Genomic DNA, 16915 nt, shown 5'->3' with positions numbered 1-16915 from the left:
GCATGAAGGTTTGCCCCCGCCCGTCACTCAGGTGAGGGGTCCCCTTCGGGAGTTTGCAGCCCGGTGGGCCTCTCGGCTCTCTGACCAATGGGTCTGCGAACTGATTTCATCCGGCTACAAGATAGAGTTCCTCTCTTGGCCACCAAACAGATTTTTCCCCTCCAGCATACCCTTACTCCCAGCTGGCCGGGAAGGCCCTGTTTGGGGCAGTAAGGGACCTGCTGAGCCGCGGGGCGATAGTGCCTGTTCCAGAAATGGAAAGGTTTTAGGGGTTCTATTCGAATCTGTAGTCCCCAAAAAGGAAGGGATACGTCCAATCTTGGACCTGAAAGGCCTCAATTGCTTTGTGAAAGTACAGAGGTACAGATTGGAATCAGTTTGCTCCGTAGTCGCTGCACTCCATCACAGGGGGGCTCCCTGGCGTCTTTGGACATCCAGGATGCATAGTTGCATTTACCCATATGCCTCAGGCATCAGAGGTTTCTGCCATTTGTAGTAGGGGAAGACCACTACTAGTTTGTGGCTCTTCCCTTTGGCTTGGCATCAGCACCCCGAGTCTTTACCAAGGTATTGACTCCAATTTTGGTGGTGTTGCGACGTGGGATCGCAATCGTGGGTTGCCTAGACAATCTCCTTCTGAGAGCATTAAGGGAGGATGTGGCGATCACCATGCAAACCCTGCAGGAATTTCGGTGGGTGTTGAACCTCCAAAAAGTCTGTTCTTGTGCCGACTCATGCCTGGAGTACCTATGCTTACTGCTGGACTCCGTGGAAGTGAGAGTTTTTCTCCCTTCAGACAAACTGCAGAGCTGCAGTGAAGCTGTTGAAGGGTCTTGCAGAAGGAGATATTGGCAAAATGGGACAAATCTTCGTTATCACTGGATCGACAGATTCAGGTGAGCTTTTAGTCAGGGACCCCCTTGGTGGCTGAGATCTCTGGCCCTTCAGTCCGGGAAGTCGTTCCTACCTCTTCATTAGACAGTGATCACAACGGATGCCAGCCTGACCAGCTGGGGTGGAGTACTGGGAGTACAATCGACCCAGGGCCTCTGGTCGAGGGAGGAATCCCAGCTGCCAATCAATGCGCTCAAACTTCGACAGATCAGGCTATGCTTCTCCACATGGTCGATGAGACTACGAGGACGTCCAATCAGGATCCAGTCAGACAACGCCACGGCGGTGGCATATGTCAACCATCAAGGAGGAACAAGAAGCTTGGGTGCAGTACGGGAGGTCGCTCACATCCTTCGATGGGCAGAGCGGCACATACCGGGCCTGACGGCCATATACATCCCGGGAGTAGAGAACTGGCAGGCGGACTAGGACCCAGGAGAGTAATCATTGCATCCGGAGGTGTTCAGGCTTCTTTGCCTGCGATGGGGCACACCAGATGTGGATCTCCTGGCCTCTCAGCTCAATCGAAAGGTGCAGAGGTTCGTGTCCAGGACAAGAGATCCTTGGGTGGATGTGTTGGTGGCGAACGCTCCTTGGCAGTGCTAAGGAACCGAGGTCTTTCTGACTCATGATTTCCACTATGTTAAGGGCACGGAAATCTTCTTCTCGGAAGATGTACCATCGTACATGGAAGACTTATATCTCCATGTGTGAGGAGATGGGGTGGCGTCCGTGCACCTTTTCCGTTTCCAGAATCCGCCTGTTGCTACAGCGGGGTGTGGACGGGAAACTGGCCTTAGGCACCATCAAGGGACAGATATCAGCCTTGGCTGTCTTTTTCCAACGACCCCCGGCATCTCACTCTCTAGTGAGCACCTTTGTACAAGGGGTCCGGCATGTAGTCTACCCTTACCTCTGTGGGATCTGAACCTGTTGTCGGCGATTCAGAAACCGACATTTTAGAACCTCAGGGAAATCCCTTTAACACTCTCTGAGAAAGTGGTCTTCCTAGTGGCCATTACATTGGCCAGGAGGGTTTCGGGAACTGGCGGCCTTGTCTTGCAAGTCGCCTTATCTCATTATACACAAGGATAAGGTGGTGTTGCGTCCGCAACCTTCCTTTCTACCGAAGGTGGTTTCGGCTTTTCACCTGAATTAAGTCAGTGTGTTACCATCTCTGTGTCCTAAACCGACACATTCTGAGGAGGTGGCCCTCCATTCCCTGGACATGGTCCGGGCTCTAAGGGCATATCTGTCTGCCACGCTCCCTTCCGGAAGTCAGACTCTGTTCATTTCAGTAGCTGGTCCGAAAAAAGGAATGCCGTTCTCGTCGTCCACCATTTCCAAGTGGATCAGACAGATCGTGTTCCAGGCTTACGCCTTGAAGGGCCAGATGCCCCCTTTCCTGTCAGCCCACTCCACCAGGGCAATTGGGACCTCTTGAGCCTTCTAACATAAAGCGTCAGTCGCTCAAGTGTGTAAGGCGGCGACTTGGTCATGCGTTCACACTTTTATAAAAAAATTCTACAAAGTGGATGTAAGTGCATCTTCTTATGCCTGCTTTGGCAGCAAAGTTTTGCAGGCAGATGTGTAATTTTACACTCTTTCTTCTGTTTACTGCTTGGGTACGTCCCTACGGTCAAGATTACTGGAGCTTTGTCCAGCAATGAACGAAAGAGAAAATAGGATTTTTGTACTCGCTTTAAAATCCTTTTCTCTGAAGTTCATTGAGGGACACAGAACCCTCCCCTCTTATTGGTTTACGTTATACTGCTTGTTGACGTACTGAGCTGCAGGAAGCAGGCTGAGGGGTTATTACCAGAGGGACCACCCCCTGGACGGAACTGTACAGTTCTGTGTGTTTTACATGTTCTTCCTAGTCCTCCTAATGAAGGTGGCGTAATAACCTTACAGTCAAGATTACTGGAGCTGTCTCTGCAGCATTGCCTAAGGCTCCACCCCCTATTTTAAAACAAGGGTTTTCCAGCGCGAGCAATCGACTACAGGTCCTCTCAGACCTACAGAGAGAGCATGGCGGGGGGTTAGCTTAGCAGCGTCTGCGTTCTCCGATGTGTGCTAATGCAGGCTGTGTAGGGACACGAGCAAGAGAGATGGCATTATCAGGTTTGGTATGGGAACAGAGGGGTGCCAGACTGAGTGCAGTATAAATCATATATTTAATAAAAACAAGTAGGAACTCGCAGGTTAAATTAGATGAGTTCAGTATGGGGTGAAAATCGCCAGTCCTGGAGTCTCAAAAATGTCTTCCCTTTGCAGCCTGGGGCACTGGTGTGATCCTACAGGGATCCAGAGAATGCTGGGAACCAAGAGGCAGGAAACAAGAAGCAGCTGGTCGTGACTTCACAGGAACAGGAAATGTGATTATTCACAGAGGCAAGGAATGGTAATGCATTTTGAAGCTACAGCTTCTTCATCAGACCATGATTGGCTGGCAAACCTGGCAGTCTTAAATACAGAGGGAATAGAAACAGAGAGATCTGATGGGCTGGCCAGCCCGTCAATCAAATAGACAGATTTAAAGAGGTAGATGGTTGGAGACCGAAGTGAACGTAAATATGAGGAAGAAGCTTGCTGATTAATAGTGGAAGATAAGTTTATGCCGTTTGCAGAAATCGATCAAATCATTAATTGATTAAATACATACATGCTTTCCTTCCTCCATTCTCACCATTTTATTAATTCATTAACCATCTACCTCTTTAAATCTGTCTATTTGATTGACGGGCTGGCCAGCTCATCAGATCTCTCTGTTTCCATTTCCTCTGTATTTAAGACTGCCAGGTTTGCCAGCCAATCATGGTCTGATGAAGAAGCTGTAGTTTCGATATGCATTACCATTCCTTGCCACTGTGAATAATCAAATTTCCTGTTCCTGTGAAGTCACGACCAGCTGCTTCTTGTTTCCTGGTTCCCAGCATTCTCTGGATCCCTGTAAGATCACACCAGTGCCCCAGGCTGCAAAGGGAAGACATTTATGAGACTCCAGGACTGGCGATTTTCACCACATACTGAACTCATCTAATTTAACCTGTGAGTTACTACTTGTTTTTATTAAATATATGATTTCTACTGCACTCAGTCTGACGCCCCTCTGTTCCCATTTCTACACAGAGCTCATCACTTCACTCTAAGGGAGCTGCCTCCAGGTGCTAATCATACAAGATCTCAGATCATTTATGGACATTATGTTTTAAATAAATATTTTAATATGTGTGCTTATTCACACACATTTTATGTATACCTATATTCCAGTTGTTATATAATTTTATGTTCTCACCATAGCTAACGCCGCTGTTAACCCCTATTATCAGGTTTGGTGACAGGCATTTCCTTTTGAAACATTGTTACTTCTGCATCAGGCATGGCATTAATAGCAGCAATTTTGCACGGACGCCACCCCATCTCCTCACACATGGAGATATAAGCCTTCCATGTACGATGGTATATCTTCCGAGAAGAAGATTTCCGTGCCCATAACAGTGGAAATCACAAGTCAGACAGACCTCGGTTCCTTAGCACCTGGCTTTTGCGGTGATTGGAATATCTCAGTCCATAAAGGACCAGTTTGTGGAGATACTCAAGATTATTCCTGATCAGCAGGCCCTGCAATGGGCCGGAATATCAGAAGCGCTATGTTTTACGGTGGATGCTATGAAAGATTCTATTATTCAAGCCTCACGGCTTATGCTAGGACTGGTACATATGCGCAGAATCCTATCTTTTAAAAATTGGGTCAGCTGAAGCACCATGTAAAAAGCTCTTGGCCAGTTTCCCATTTCAGGATGAACGGTTGTTGGGAAACGTTTTAGATAAGTATATCTAAAAGATTTCTAATGGGAAAAGTTCTCTCTTACCAGTAAAGAAGAAGTTTAAATGTTTTTCCTTTTTAAACGTGCATCTTCTCCAGTGCCAGGAGCATCTGCCTCCAGACAGTCTCGACGGCCTCCACCGTCGAGCTGAAGAGGAAGACCTCAGGGGCAGTCCCAGGGCCAAAAGAGGACTTGAGGCAAGAAGCCTGCAAAGCAAAATACTAAAGCCTCCTTAAGGGGTGCTACCACTCGCTCGGGTGGGGGGAAGGATTCTACAATTTTCAAAGATCTGGCAGGAATGTTGTCAAGACAGATGGGTGGCTTCCTCAATTTCTCTAGGTTTCAAACCAAGAATTCCCGTCAACCCGTTTTTTAAAAATCAAATGTTCCCAGAGATCCAGGGAAAAGGAAGTCTCTCTTTCTGGCTCTGGATCATCTCTTGTCTCAGAAGGTGATATCAGAGGTTCCCACAGAAGAGCAGGGTTCAGGGTTTTATTCAAACCTCTGCACGGTAACCCATTCTAGATCTCAAGGATCTGAACCAGCACCTGAATATCCTTTCCTTTCACATGGAGTCAATCCAATTGGTTGTCTCCATTCTACAAGGAGGGGAATTTTTGGCATCAATCGATATCAAAAATGCCTATCTCCACGTGCCAATATTTCCCTCTCATCAGAAGTTTCTATGCTTTGAGGTAGAAAATCTTCATTTTCAGTTTGTGGCTCTGCCGTTTGGTGTAGCCACCACATCACGAGTGTTCACAGAGATCCTGGTGCCTCCTTTAGTCAGGTTAAGGGCTCAGGGTATAACAATTCTAGCCTACCTAGACGATCTGCGTTTAGTAGCTAAATCAGTCACCTGTCTAAACCAGAGTTTAATCTCGGCTGTAAACTATCTAGAATTCCTAGGCTGGATTCTCAACCTAGAAAAATCCTCCTTATAGCCATCAAGGAGATTACAGTACTTGGGGCTGGTCATAGATACAGTTCAAAAGAAGGTATTCCTTACCCCAAGAATCGGCTCCATAAAGGAACTGATTTGACTTGTCAAAACAGAGAAATCCTTCCATTTGGCTGTGCGTGAAATTGTTAGGGAAGATGGTGGCCTCCTTCGAGGCCGTTCCTTATGCGCGGTTTCATTCAAGACTGCTGCAAAACACCATTCTGTCGACATGAAAAACGAAGGTCCAGGCTTTGGACTTTCCAATGCGCTTATCCCCCGAGGTGCGTCAGAGCCTTAATTGGTCATTGATATCCAGCAGGGAAAATCCTTTCTACCAGTGTCCTGGAAAGTGGTAACAACGGAGGCCAGCCTTCTAGGCTGGGCAGCAGTCCTGGAAGAGGCTTCTGTCCAGAGGAAGTGGCCCATGTCAGAAAGGACCTTACCCATCAATATTCTGGAAATTCGGTTGGTACGTTTGGCCCTAAAGGCCTGGACACTCAGCTTACGAAATTGTCCTATCAGGATGAATCCGACAGTTCTGGTCTGACATTGCCACGGTTGTGGCTTACATGAATCACCAAGAGGGCACAAGAAGTTTTGCAGCCCAAAAGGAGGTGAATCATGTTCTATCTTGGGCAGAAAGCAACATTCCTTGCCTATCGACAATTTTTATTCCAGGGATAGAAAGTTGGCAGGCTGACTACTTGAGTCACCAACAATTGTTTCCAGAGAATGGCCCCTTCACCCCAACATCTTTCTGTTGATATGTCAAAAATGGGGTGTTCCGGATGTGAATCTGTTCGTTTTCAGACTCAACAACAAAGTCCGCAACTTTGTGTCAAGGACAAGGGATCCGCTGGCATGCGGAACAGATGCCTTGGTCTTTCCATGGGATCAGTTTTCACTGATCTATGCCTTTCTTCCAGTTCTGCTGCTTCCGCATCTTCTTCGCAGGATAAAGGTGGCAGTAGGGGACCCTTGGACCCTGCCGATGTGGCCAGACCTTCTCATGCATGGTCAGGTATTCCATCCTACCTTACAAACGCTAAATATAACGGCTTGGCTATTAAAACCCACATTTTAAAGGACCATGGGTTCTCTCCTTCAGTAGTGTCTACTTTGGTTAATGCTAGGAAGCGGGCCTCCAGAGTCATTTACTATAGAGTCTGGAAGGCATTTGTCTCCTTGTGTGGATCCAGGGGTTGGCACCCCAGGAAGTATGTCATAGATAGGATCTTTGAATTCCTGCAGATGGGATTGGAAATTAAGCTGGCCTTGAGTACTATCAAGGGCCAGGTCTCAGCCTTATCAGTATTCTTTCAACTGCCTCTTGCTTCTCACTTTTTGGTTCGTAGCTTTATTTAAGGGGTAACTCAGATTAATCCTCCTGTCAGGGCAACCCTGAATCCTTGGGATTTGAATTTAGTCTTATCGGCTTTGCAGAAACATCCTTTTGAGCCTATACGGGATATTCCCTTGGTTCATTTGACAAGAAAGATAATCTTTTTGGTTGCCATATTCTCTGCCAGAAGGTTATCGGAATTGGTGGCTCTGTCTTGTAAAGAGCCATATTTGATTGTTCATAAGGATAAGGTGATATTGCACCCTCATCCTGAATTCCTACCAAAGATTGTAACAGTTTTTCATTTAAACCAGGATATTGTTCTGCCTTCCTTTTTCTACATTCCCAAAAAAACAGATGTTTTGTTTGTACTGCCAGAAGATCCTAAAAGGGGACAGGCAGCATCAAAATCTACTATTTCAAGTGATTGTTCAAGCTTACTATCTAAAGAAGAAAATCCCTCCTTTTCATGTTAAAGCGCATTCCGCTAGGGCTGTTAGTGCCTCTTGAGTGGTGCATCACCAGGCCTCCATCGCTCAGATCTGCAAGGCCGCAAATTGGTCTTCAGTCCATACATTTACCAGATTCTATCAAATTTATATAAAAGGTCATGAGGCTATTGCCTTTGGGCACAGTGTACTGCAGGCTGCAGTATGAGTCCTCTAGTCTCTTAATGTCCTACTTTTTTGATGTCTCACTCCCTTCAGTTGCCATTGCTATGGGACATCCCATATAGTAACTACTATGCCTCTGTGTCCCTTGATGTTTGAAAAGAAAACTGGATTTTTAAAAACAGCTTACCTGTAAAATCCTTTTCTTTGACGTACATCAGGGGACACAAAGGTCCCTCCCTTATTTGGTATACCCGTGTATCGCTTAGCTACAAATCTGAGGTACTCCCAGTAGTGGGAGGGGTTATATAGAGAGTGCACTTTTTGTCTTAGGGCGTGCCAGTGTCCACCACCTGAAGGTGGCCTATAACCCACATAGTAACTACTATGGCACTGTGTCCCGTGATGTACTTAAAAGAAAAGGATTTTACAGGTAAACATGTTTTGGGGTTTTGAGTAATTTTCTAGCAACAAAACTAACTGCTGACATGCTTATAAATCCATGCATCTAGAAATGATTGACTGGTGTTGCAGATCACACATTTTTATTCAAGTGACCCCCTAGGTATTGAATGCTCACCTTGGAGCGTGTGACTTGGCAATTACACTTAGTCAATACACACTTGTGAACCATCCCTGGGTTTTATAATGGTGACGGGATCCTGGGCTTCCCACACAGTATCTTGGGAAAGATACTGCGGGAAAGATGGGAAATAAAAATTCCCCCTTATGAAGATACGATGACCCTGTATCGAGCACGTGTAGGGGAGGGGCCAGGAAAGTACGAAAAGGCAGTCTATCCTCCTAGGAAGAAGCATACACCATTCCAAAACCAGCTGCTTTAAATATTTCAAGTCATACACAGATTGGTGCACTGACGCACCTGGTACATGTGAGTACTCCATTGGGGGTTTGTCAATCGTTTCTAGACGCATGGATTTATAAGCATGTCAGCAGTGCTATTACTGGATACCACACATATGTACTTTTTTTCAACAGGACTGCCACATAATTGTTTATAAAAGACTCGTTTTTTTGCATAATAGCACTTCTTGCTATTTAAAGTGCCACTAGTGTCGTTCCCTGTATACCACCGGACACTTATATCTGTGTTACAAAGCACTTGGATGCACATGAGCACTTTGTTATTAATGTTTTAATTTACATATTTATTGTTTTATTTTTGTCATATATCTATGTCACATATGTCACTTATGTCACAATAACACTACATGTGTTTGTTTTAATTTTTAGCACACATTTATTGTGTAATATTCTAAAGTGCAGCGTATAATTTACTATTATTGCAACATTTTATGTTGCACGGTATTTGCGCAACAATTTTGGGGAAAAAAACGTTTCATGAATTAAACAAAACAGCGACGTTAGCCCAATTTTTTTGTATAATGTGAAAGATGATACGCCGAGTAAATAGATACCCAACATGTCACATTTTAAAATTGTGCACACACACTCATGTAATGGCAGCAAACTTCAGTATTAAAAAATCTTCATAGGTGATGCTTTACATTTTTTAACGGTTACCATTTAAGAGATACAGAGGAGTTGTAGTTCTACAATTGTTGCTCTCGTTCTAACGCATGTGGCAATACCTCACATGTATAATTTGAATGGTGTTTACATATGTGGGTGGAACTTGCGCCCACATACGGGCGTAAGCCCATACACACAGGGGCACTTTAAAAAAAATTGTGTTTTGTTGTTTGTTTTACTTTATTTTATTTTTACATTTTCTCTTTACATTTTTTTTTTTTTTATCACTTTTATTCCTATTACAAGGAATGTAAACATCCCATGCAATAGGACTAGTGCGTGATAGGTCCTCTTTATGGAGAGATGGGGTCTATAAGTCTCCACATCTCTCCTCCAGGCTGGAAAGCATGAGATTAAAAAGAAATTAAGATCCTATGCTTTCCACAACCGCGGCCTGGACTTGATGTCATAATGTTGCGCCCGGGCCTCTGGCGGTCATAGAGATGACCATCTTGTCACCGGAAATCTCTATGCTTGTCATCTGGCAGAGGTGGACTCTTTCTCCAGGTCCACGATGGCACGGGAGAGTGCAGAGAAGCACCAGAGGGTGGCGGAAGGGGGTGTGTCCCCTATCGTTGCCTGTAAGAACGATCAAGCGGCGCAACGTCCGCTATGATCATTCTTGCAGTGCAAAGAATCACTGGCTCTAAAAGATGATACCTGAATGATGCCTGTAGATTCACACATCCTTCAGATATCCCTGCTGAAATTCAAAGACGTCATATGACATCCTTGGGCTGGAAGTGGTTAATGTTGCTGTAGGCCTCTTGGCAGCCTCCCTGACCAGATTTCTTCTCGTCTTTTCATCAATTTTGGAGGGACGTACAGTTGTTGGTAATGTCACTGTTGTGCCATATTGTCTCCATTTGATTATAAATGTCTTCACTGTGTTCTGTGGTTATCTAATGCCTTTTTAAATTCTTCTGTACCATTCTCCTGACTGAAAACTTTTTTTAACAATGAGATCCCTCTGATACTTTGGAAGCTCTCTGCAGACCATGGCTTTCGCTGTAAGATGCGATTAAGAAAATGTCAGTAAAGACCTACTCGAGCAGCTGAACTTTATTTGGGCTTAATGAGAGGCACTTTAAATAATGGCTTTTGTGTACTGACTCCTATTTAACATGAGTTTGAATGTGATTGCTTAATTCCCCAAAAACACAGCTACATCCCAAGTTGTAAGAGGGTGGATTTTTTTTATTTCCCACCCCTAAAAGATTTCAGTTTGTTTTTCAATTGAGTTGTGTAGTTTATAGATCACATTAAAGATGGAAAAAATCCTGAAATTATTTATCTTTGTCTAATTCTTTTACATTACAGAAACCTGACATTTTAACAGGGGTGTGTAGACTTTTTATATCTACTGTGTGTGTGTGTGTGTATGTATATATGTATGTGTATATATATATATATATATATATATAATGTGCCCACTGACAAATGATCAGTCTATATAATTTTATATTTTTGTTAAAAAAAAAACGTAAGCGTATATTGATTGGTTTGCGCAAAAGTTATCTTGTGTACAAAATAGGAAATCCATTTATGCCATTTTTATTTTATTTTTTACTAGTAATGTTGGTGATCAGTGATTTTTAGTGGGAATGCGACATTGAGGCAGACAGTTTGGACACCTAGCTAACATTTTTGAAACTTTTTTGGGAACCAGTGACATTATTATAGTGATCAATGCTAAAAATATGCACTGATATTGTGCTACTGGCAGGGAAGGGATTAACTGTGTTCCCTCAGTGTATTTCTGTGTGAGGAGATGGGCTGCCTGGGGCAACACACAGATCAGTCTTCCTGCATAGAAGAAAGACAAGATCCTGTGTTATCCCCTGTCAGAACGGAGATTGCCTATTTTTACTTTCGGCAGATCACAGTTCTGTCTCTGCAGGAAACGATCGTGGGTGGCCGGCGGACATCGAGTCTGCCAGACCCACCGATCCCCCCCCCCCCCGTTGGCAAATCGTCGCATGTGCCCACTAAACCTCATGCACGAACTGACTTACAGCTACGACAATTCACGCAGCCGAGCCAGCTTGCCGCAGTATAATTGCGGTCACTGGTCAAGAAACGCACCAGAGGATGCAGCGTTGAATGTCCTTTGCATATGTGGGGAGAGTGAGGATGTGAAGAGCTTGGAATATTTGCCTGAGAAGCCATCAGGGTCTGGGGCTTTATTATTAGGGAGAAAGAAAACCATTTTCTCCAATTCGGTGGTTGTGAAAGGTTTGTTAAGGTCCTGCAATTGGGCATCTGACAGTTTAGGTTTGCTTGAGCGCCAGCTTTTACCAAAACCCCCCTGATGTAGGCCTTGTGGGTGTTCAGTGTGGGGAAGGGATCCATGGCGGAGGGCGCATTATGCTCAAAGTATTCTCGTTTTTGGTCATTTATATATTTGGAATTAGCAGGGTTAGACATCAGGAAAACATTGTGCCACATCATGTTTATGCCCCCCATGACACTCCGCCCCCCCCCACACACACAGATCAATATAGGGGCATGGTCCGAGCACGTGATGGTGTGGCTATCAGAAGATGTGAAGTCCTGGAGTAAAAGCTTGTCCGGAAAGAATAAGTCTATCCTTCAGTATGAGCAGTGGGGTTTGGAGAAAAAAGAAAAGTCCAGTTCTGTGGAGTGCTTGCATTTCCAGATGTCAAAGAGGGCAATGGTCCTGAGAAAATTGCCCAGTGTAGAAGGTCGTGTGCGTGTGGAAAGGGGGCCCAATATGTCCAAAGAGCCATCTGGAACTGCATTGAGTAACAAAAAAGAGTAACAAAAAAGTCCCCACAGAGGAACAAATTACCCTTTCTCTTCTTCTTCATAAATGTTTACTATGGTTTAGATGGCGTTGTCTATGTCGCACACAAAAATTATAAATCTGCCCTGATCATCCATGGTGACATTGAGTGGTTTGAAGTGGGCAGTATCTTTTATGGCAATAAAAACCCCTCTCTTATGTATTGCAATAGCAAAGTATACATTGGGGACTCGATTGTGGGCTTAGGATGGAGTGTTGTTCTGAGCAAAATGCATTTCTTGAAGGCATAAGACATCACATTAAAGCTTAGTGACGTCCTTCCATAGAGGGTGCCTTTTGTTCAATGAGATGTCTAATGCAATGTCTGAATAGCAAGAGGTGAATGGGATGGTTCAAGCTGCTCGTATGTTGCCTCAGAAGGTGAAAGCGGCTTGTAGAACCCAGAGCTGATCAATCGGTGTATATTGCGATAGGAGCAATTCAGGATATGATGTAGACTGAGGTTTGTTCCACAAGTAATTGCTTAAACAGAGACCGTTAGAAAGATAGTTAATTTAATCATAGGGATACTCTGTGAAAAGAACCTTCCATAAAAAGAAAACAGAAACGTGCAGTAAACCGCAACTACTAACTGGGGGTAATCATCAGGGCTAGTGTAGATGTTTTGTGGCCAGGCGAGCCATTTCAAGTGATAATCTCTTCCAGGCAGTTGGATCTTTTCCAGCTTGCATCATCCTGTCTGTGATTATGGGTAGGGTGGCTTCTTTGGGGCAGAGGTTCTAGTATGTACCCTTGACATAGCAGGGACAGACCCTCTTCAAGGGATTGGATATTGTTTATTTCCTTCCTTGGTTACCACTAGTTTCACCGGGTGACCCTATTTGTATGCAATGTTATGGCTTTGCAGGGGTTTAGTGATGGTGGCCAAGTTCTTGCATTTATTCATTGTGTACTGTATGAGATCCGCTAAGAAGACTAGCCTGGCGTACTGCTTGGAGAATGTTGTAGGGTTTCTGGTAGCCCAAAGGAATCTATCTTAGATGTGATAGAAGTGGATTTGAACGATCACGTCTCGTTGGACATTGTCTGCCATGTGGGGGGGGGGGGGCTTAGGGAGTCTGTGTATGTGATCAAGAAGTAGCTCGGATGGTGGGGCCTCCGAAAAGAGGTCAGACATGAGCTTTGTGAAGAAATCTTTTAATGCCACAGGTTTAACAGATTGTGGTATGCCTCTTATATTAACTTTATTTCTGTGTGATCGATCTTCCAAATCGGCCAATTTGGCCTTCATCCACTCCATGTCCTTCTCCCGCTCAATGTGCGCATCGACCACCTCATTAAAGTTGTATGTGAATTTCCCCATCTTAGATTCTAAAGCCCTATACATGCTATCAGATGTTCTGCTGATTTTTTTTTTTCCTTCAGATTTCCCAAAACCATAAAATATGAGGTCAAACCTTAGGCGTTTCAATTTGTATGCAATCAGGCAGGCCCCTGCACTACAGGATTTTGGTAAATATGAAGACAAAAATCTGCAGAAAATCTGATGTGTATGGGGCTTAAGTGTGAGGCCCGATCATCCAATAGATGTATGTCTGCCTTAAATTGTTGGCCTAGCTTAAAGGTATCCGCACGAATGGCGCTTTGTAGAAAAAACTGCATTTTTTTTAAAGTACCGTATTTATCAGCGTATAACACACACCCCAAGTTTAGGAGGGAAGAGTAAGGAAAAAAAACGTACATTTAAATGCCCGTCAATGCAGCCTTATCAGTGTCATTTGCAGCCTTGTCCATCGTTGCAGCTTTGTCAGTGTCATATGCAGCTTTGTCATGCAGCCTTGTCCATCGTTGCAGCCTTGTCAGTTTTATTTGCAGCTTTTTTTTTTTTTAAATGACGCCGCTGAGATACAGAGCCGGATGTCCTGTGTATCTCGGTGGTGCTTGGTAGTTCTCGGCCGCCTTCGGCCATTCTCATCAGCTTTCGGCCATTCTCATCAGCTTTCGGCCGTTCTCGTCAGCTTTCGGCCGTTCTTGTCAGCTTTCGCCCGCTCTCAGACGTTCTCGGCGGCTTTCGGCTGCCGAGAACGGGCGAAAGTCGTTGAACGGTCGAAAGCCGACAAGAAGGGCCGAAGGCGGCCGAGAAGAGCTGAAAGCCGCCCAGAGGCTCAAAACTGTGGAGGATCGGCATATAACGCTCACCCGCGATTTTCCCGATTTTAAGGGGGAAAAAAGTGTGTGTTATACGTCGATAAATACGGTAGTTTCTAGCACTGGCTGGTTTGTGGTAGGAACAGCAGCAATGGAGTTCTCTAAGGCTGTGCTCCCAGTGGAAGGTGTGTGTGACAGGCTCACCTCAGTGTGTTGGTTATGCTTGGTGTTTGTCTGGGCCTCGATTTCACCTGGCTGATGGACATGGTTGAGGTTGGAGAGCAAAAATTAGTGGGCTTGCAGGTGTCCTCCGCTGACTCTGGCAGGTTCTCCCTCTCCTCCTGTCTCGCTACTGCAGCTCGTGGGGGGAAGGCTCCTGGCGCCATCTTGTTGCACGCACAGGCCGACATAGGGAAAAAAATCTGTCATTTTCTGGAAGATCCCCCTGTCCTTCCGTTTTAGACATCTCCCCTGACGTCGCTGGACTTATGTGGACCAGATGTCTGCCAGGCAAAATCTGTTCCCACTGATTGCCCTGTGGACTGGAGTTCCATAGAGGTTCACCATGTTGCCATCTAGAACAACATCCGGGCACTTTTTTTTTTTTTTTTTTAGGTTTTTATCTGAGTAATCAAAACAATAATCAGCCAACTAATCGTTTATGAAAATAATCGATCATCACAGTCCTAAATGTCAGATTTGGCGCTGCTTTTGAAGTTGTTAAGGTGTCTACATAAGATTGGATTGGGGAGCATTCTTGAATGTTCCCCAAGAATTCTTGTTGACTTACTCCCATGCCACCTGCTAGAGGAAAAACTGTCTGCATTTTGATTTTATTTAGTTTGATTAATGTGGGGACAACATAAGCTCCCAGGGGGGAACAAAGTTGGAAACTATAGCATATCGTATTGTGAACATATCTAGATATATGAAAAAGCCAGGGATTCTGCCCACCAGTCTCCACCTATAGCTAGAATATACTTTTTTGAGTTGACTGAACCATTAGAATTTGTTACTTTGCTCTTTCCGTTGCTTGTTTACTGCAATTACTTGTTAAATACATTTTGAGTTTTAGCTTTACAGGTCTCCCACTAATTAAATATCTTTTATTCCCTTTGTTTTTCTTTCAGACACATCTCCCTAACATTAAAGTTCATGCCTACTTTGCTCCAGTCACACCACCTCCCTCCGTGGGGGGCAGCAGGCAGCGATTCTGCAGATGCTGTGCCATCCTATGAGAAGAGACTTACATCTGGACTCCCTCACCATTCGTGTGTGAGGTTCCAGCTGGACTCATTTGGAAGAGAATGCGCCAGCTTACTGTGGTCATGGTGGGGAGAGGAGACCTTCCTTCTTAATGTGAGAGCATACACGCCCTTTGCACTTTGGGCGGGATCTACAAAAACAGATTTTTTTCAGTTTTTCCTTGCTGCATTACCCAGGATGGTTGTGGGAGAAAAACAGATATTTGAAGGGGAGCAGAACCAACAACACTCCAGGATTTTGTACCAAAACTTTGGAAGGGAGGAGTTTCAAAATGTAGATTTTTGGAAACAATCTCCTGCATTTTGGCATCTGATTAAGGGTTGATACGGTTATCCTTTGCTGTGGTTCCAGAGGAGAGTTTGTGGACAGAGGAGCAGGGACTTCTATTTCATTTAAGGACCTAAAAAGTATACCAGCTGCACCTCCATTTTCTACTTTAATCCCTGGTACTGCATTAGGGACACAGCAGCAAGGATAGCCCCAGCACCCTTCTCTCCCTTTACCCCTGGCTGGTGATATCTTGGCCTTTCCACAATGACATAATGCATTCCCCACAGATGGAACACGAAGACAGAAATGTTACAAATAATGGATTATATAAAAAAAAAAAATATATATATATATATATATATATATATATATATATATATATATATATAAAAATACACACATACTTTGTACAATATAATTTTAATGATATTACAGGGTGATCCCTCCTCACGTTCGCGTGGGTGTGATAATGATGCCAATTACATGAGTAAAAATGGAAAAAAATTGTCTAGAGTCTGGTTACTAAGATTTAGAAGTTTGTCTTTGTCAAGGAGGTATGCATTTGTGTGTTGAGTTTATAAGAATTTCAAAATTTTTGTATAAGTTAAATCCTGATTAAGTAATTAATATAACAAGCACAGTGGATGAGGCTAGTTTTTGGCAGCTAAATGTAATATGTTCATTTTTTAACACAAAGTTCCAACTTTAAAGGGACCCTGTCACCAACCTAAAAAATACAGGCAATTGCACAGAAAAATATTTTTAATTTTAAATGCTTGCTTGCATTGTTTTTTCCTTCTATATATTTTTTTCCTTTTTATCCACTTGAAATGTGCCTTTGAACTTTCTAGAACATGACTACCCTTGCACGTCATAGCCCTTTCCATTTCTAAGCATGTCTTAACTGCACTCTGTACTGGTTCCTAGCAGTAGACTCGGGGCTTTTGGATGCCTAGACAAGGGAGGCTTTTACAGGTAAATAACCAGGCATAAAATGTTAAATTCACATAAAATGTTCTGTTAAGGTTTGTGTTGAAATTAATGATTTGGCGGCAGGGTCTCTCTAAGACCCCATACACTGTGTAGATTTTTGTCTTTAGATTTACCAAAACCATATGAGGTCAAACCTTAAGAGTTTCAACTTGTATGCAATCAGGCAGGCCCTTGCACTACATGGTTTTGGTAAATCTGAAGACAAAAATCTGCAAAAAATCGAATCGTGTGTATGGGGCTTAAGTGTTTCATAGTTAGTAAGGTTGAATAAAGACACCAGTTCATCCAGTTCAACCT

At 44.0% G+C, this 16915-nt stretch overlaps 1 protein-coding gene across 3 annotated transcripts in view; it reads left to right on the top strand.

Annotated features, from left to right (window-relative positions):
* The window catches only part of FBXL20 (F-box and leucine rich repeat protein 20), a 694061-nt gene extending 677663 nt beyond the window's left edge, over positions 1-16398 (top strand). For all 3 annotated transcript variants that reach the window (XM_077459474.1, XM_077459476.1, XM_077459475.1), the window contains one exon: positions 15220-16398. In XM_077459474.1, the coding sequence (XP_077315600.1) occupies positions 15220-15327 (108 nt within the window). In that variant the 3' untranslated portion in view covers positions 15328-16398. The remainder of the gene's footprint in view (positions 1-15219) is intronic.
* Positions 16399-16915: the final 517 nt, after the last annotated feature.

The sequence above is a fragment of the Lithobates pipiens genome, unplaced genomic scaffold (genome assembly GCF_037356315.1).
Source record: "Lithobates pipiens isolate NorthernLeopardFrog02 unplaced genomic scaffold, aLitPip1_a1.2 Scaffold_28, whole genome shotgun sequence".
NCBI classification, from domain to species: domain Eukaryota; kingdom Metazoa; phylum Chordata; class Amphibia; order Anura; family Ranidae; genus Lithobates; species Lithobates pipiens.
The sequence above is the reverse complement of the archived record's forward strand: the minus strand, read 5'-3'. Positions and strand labels throughout refer to the sequence as shown.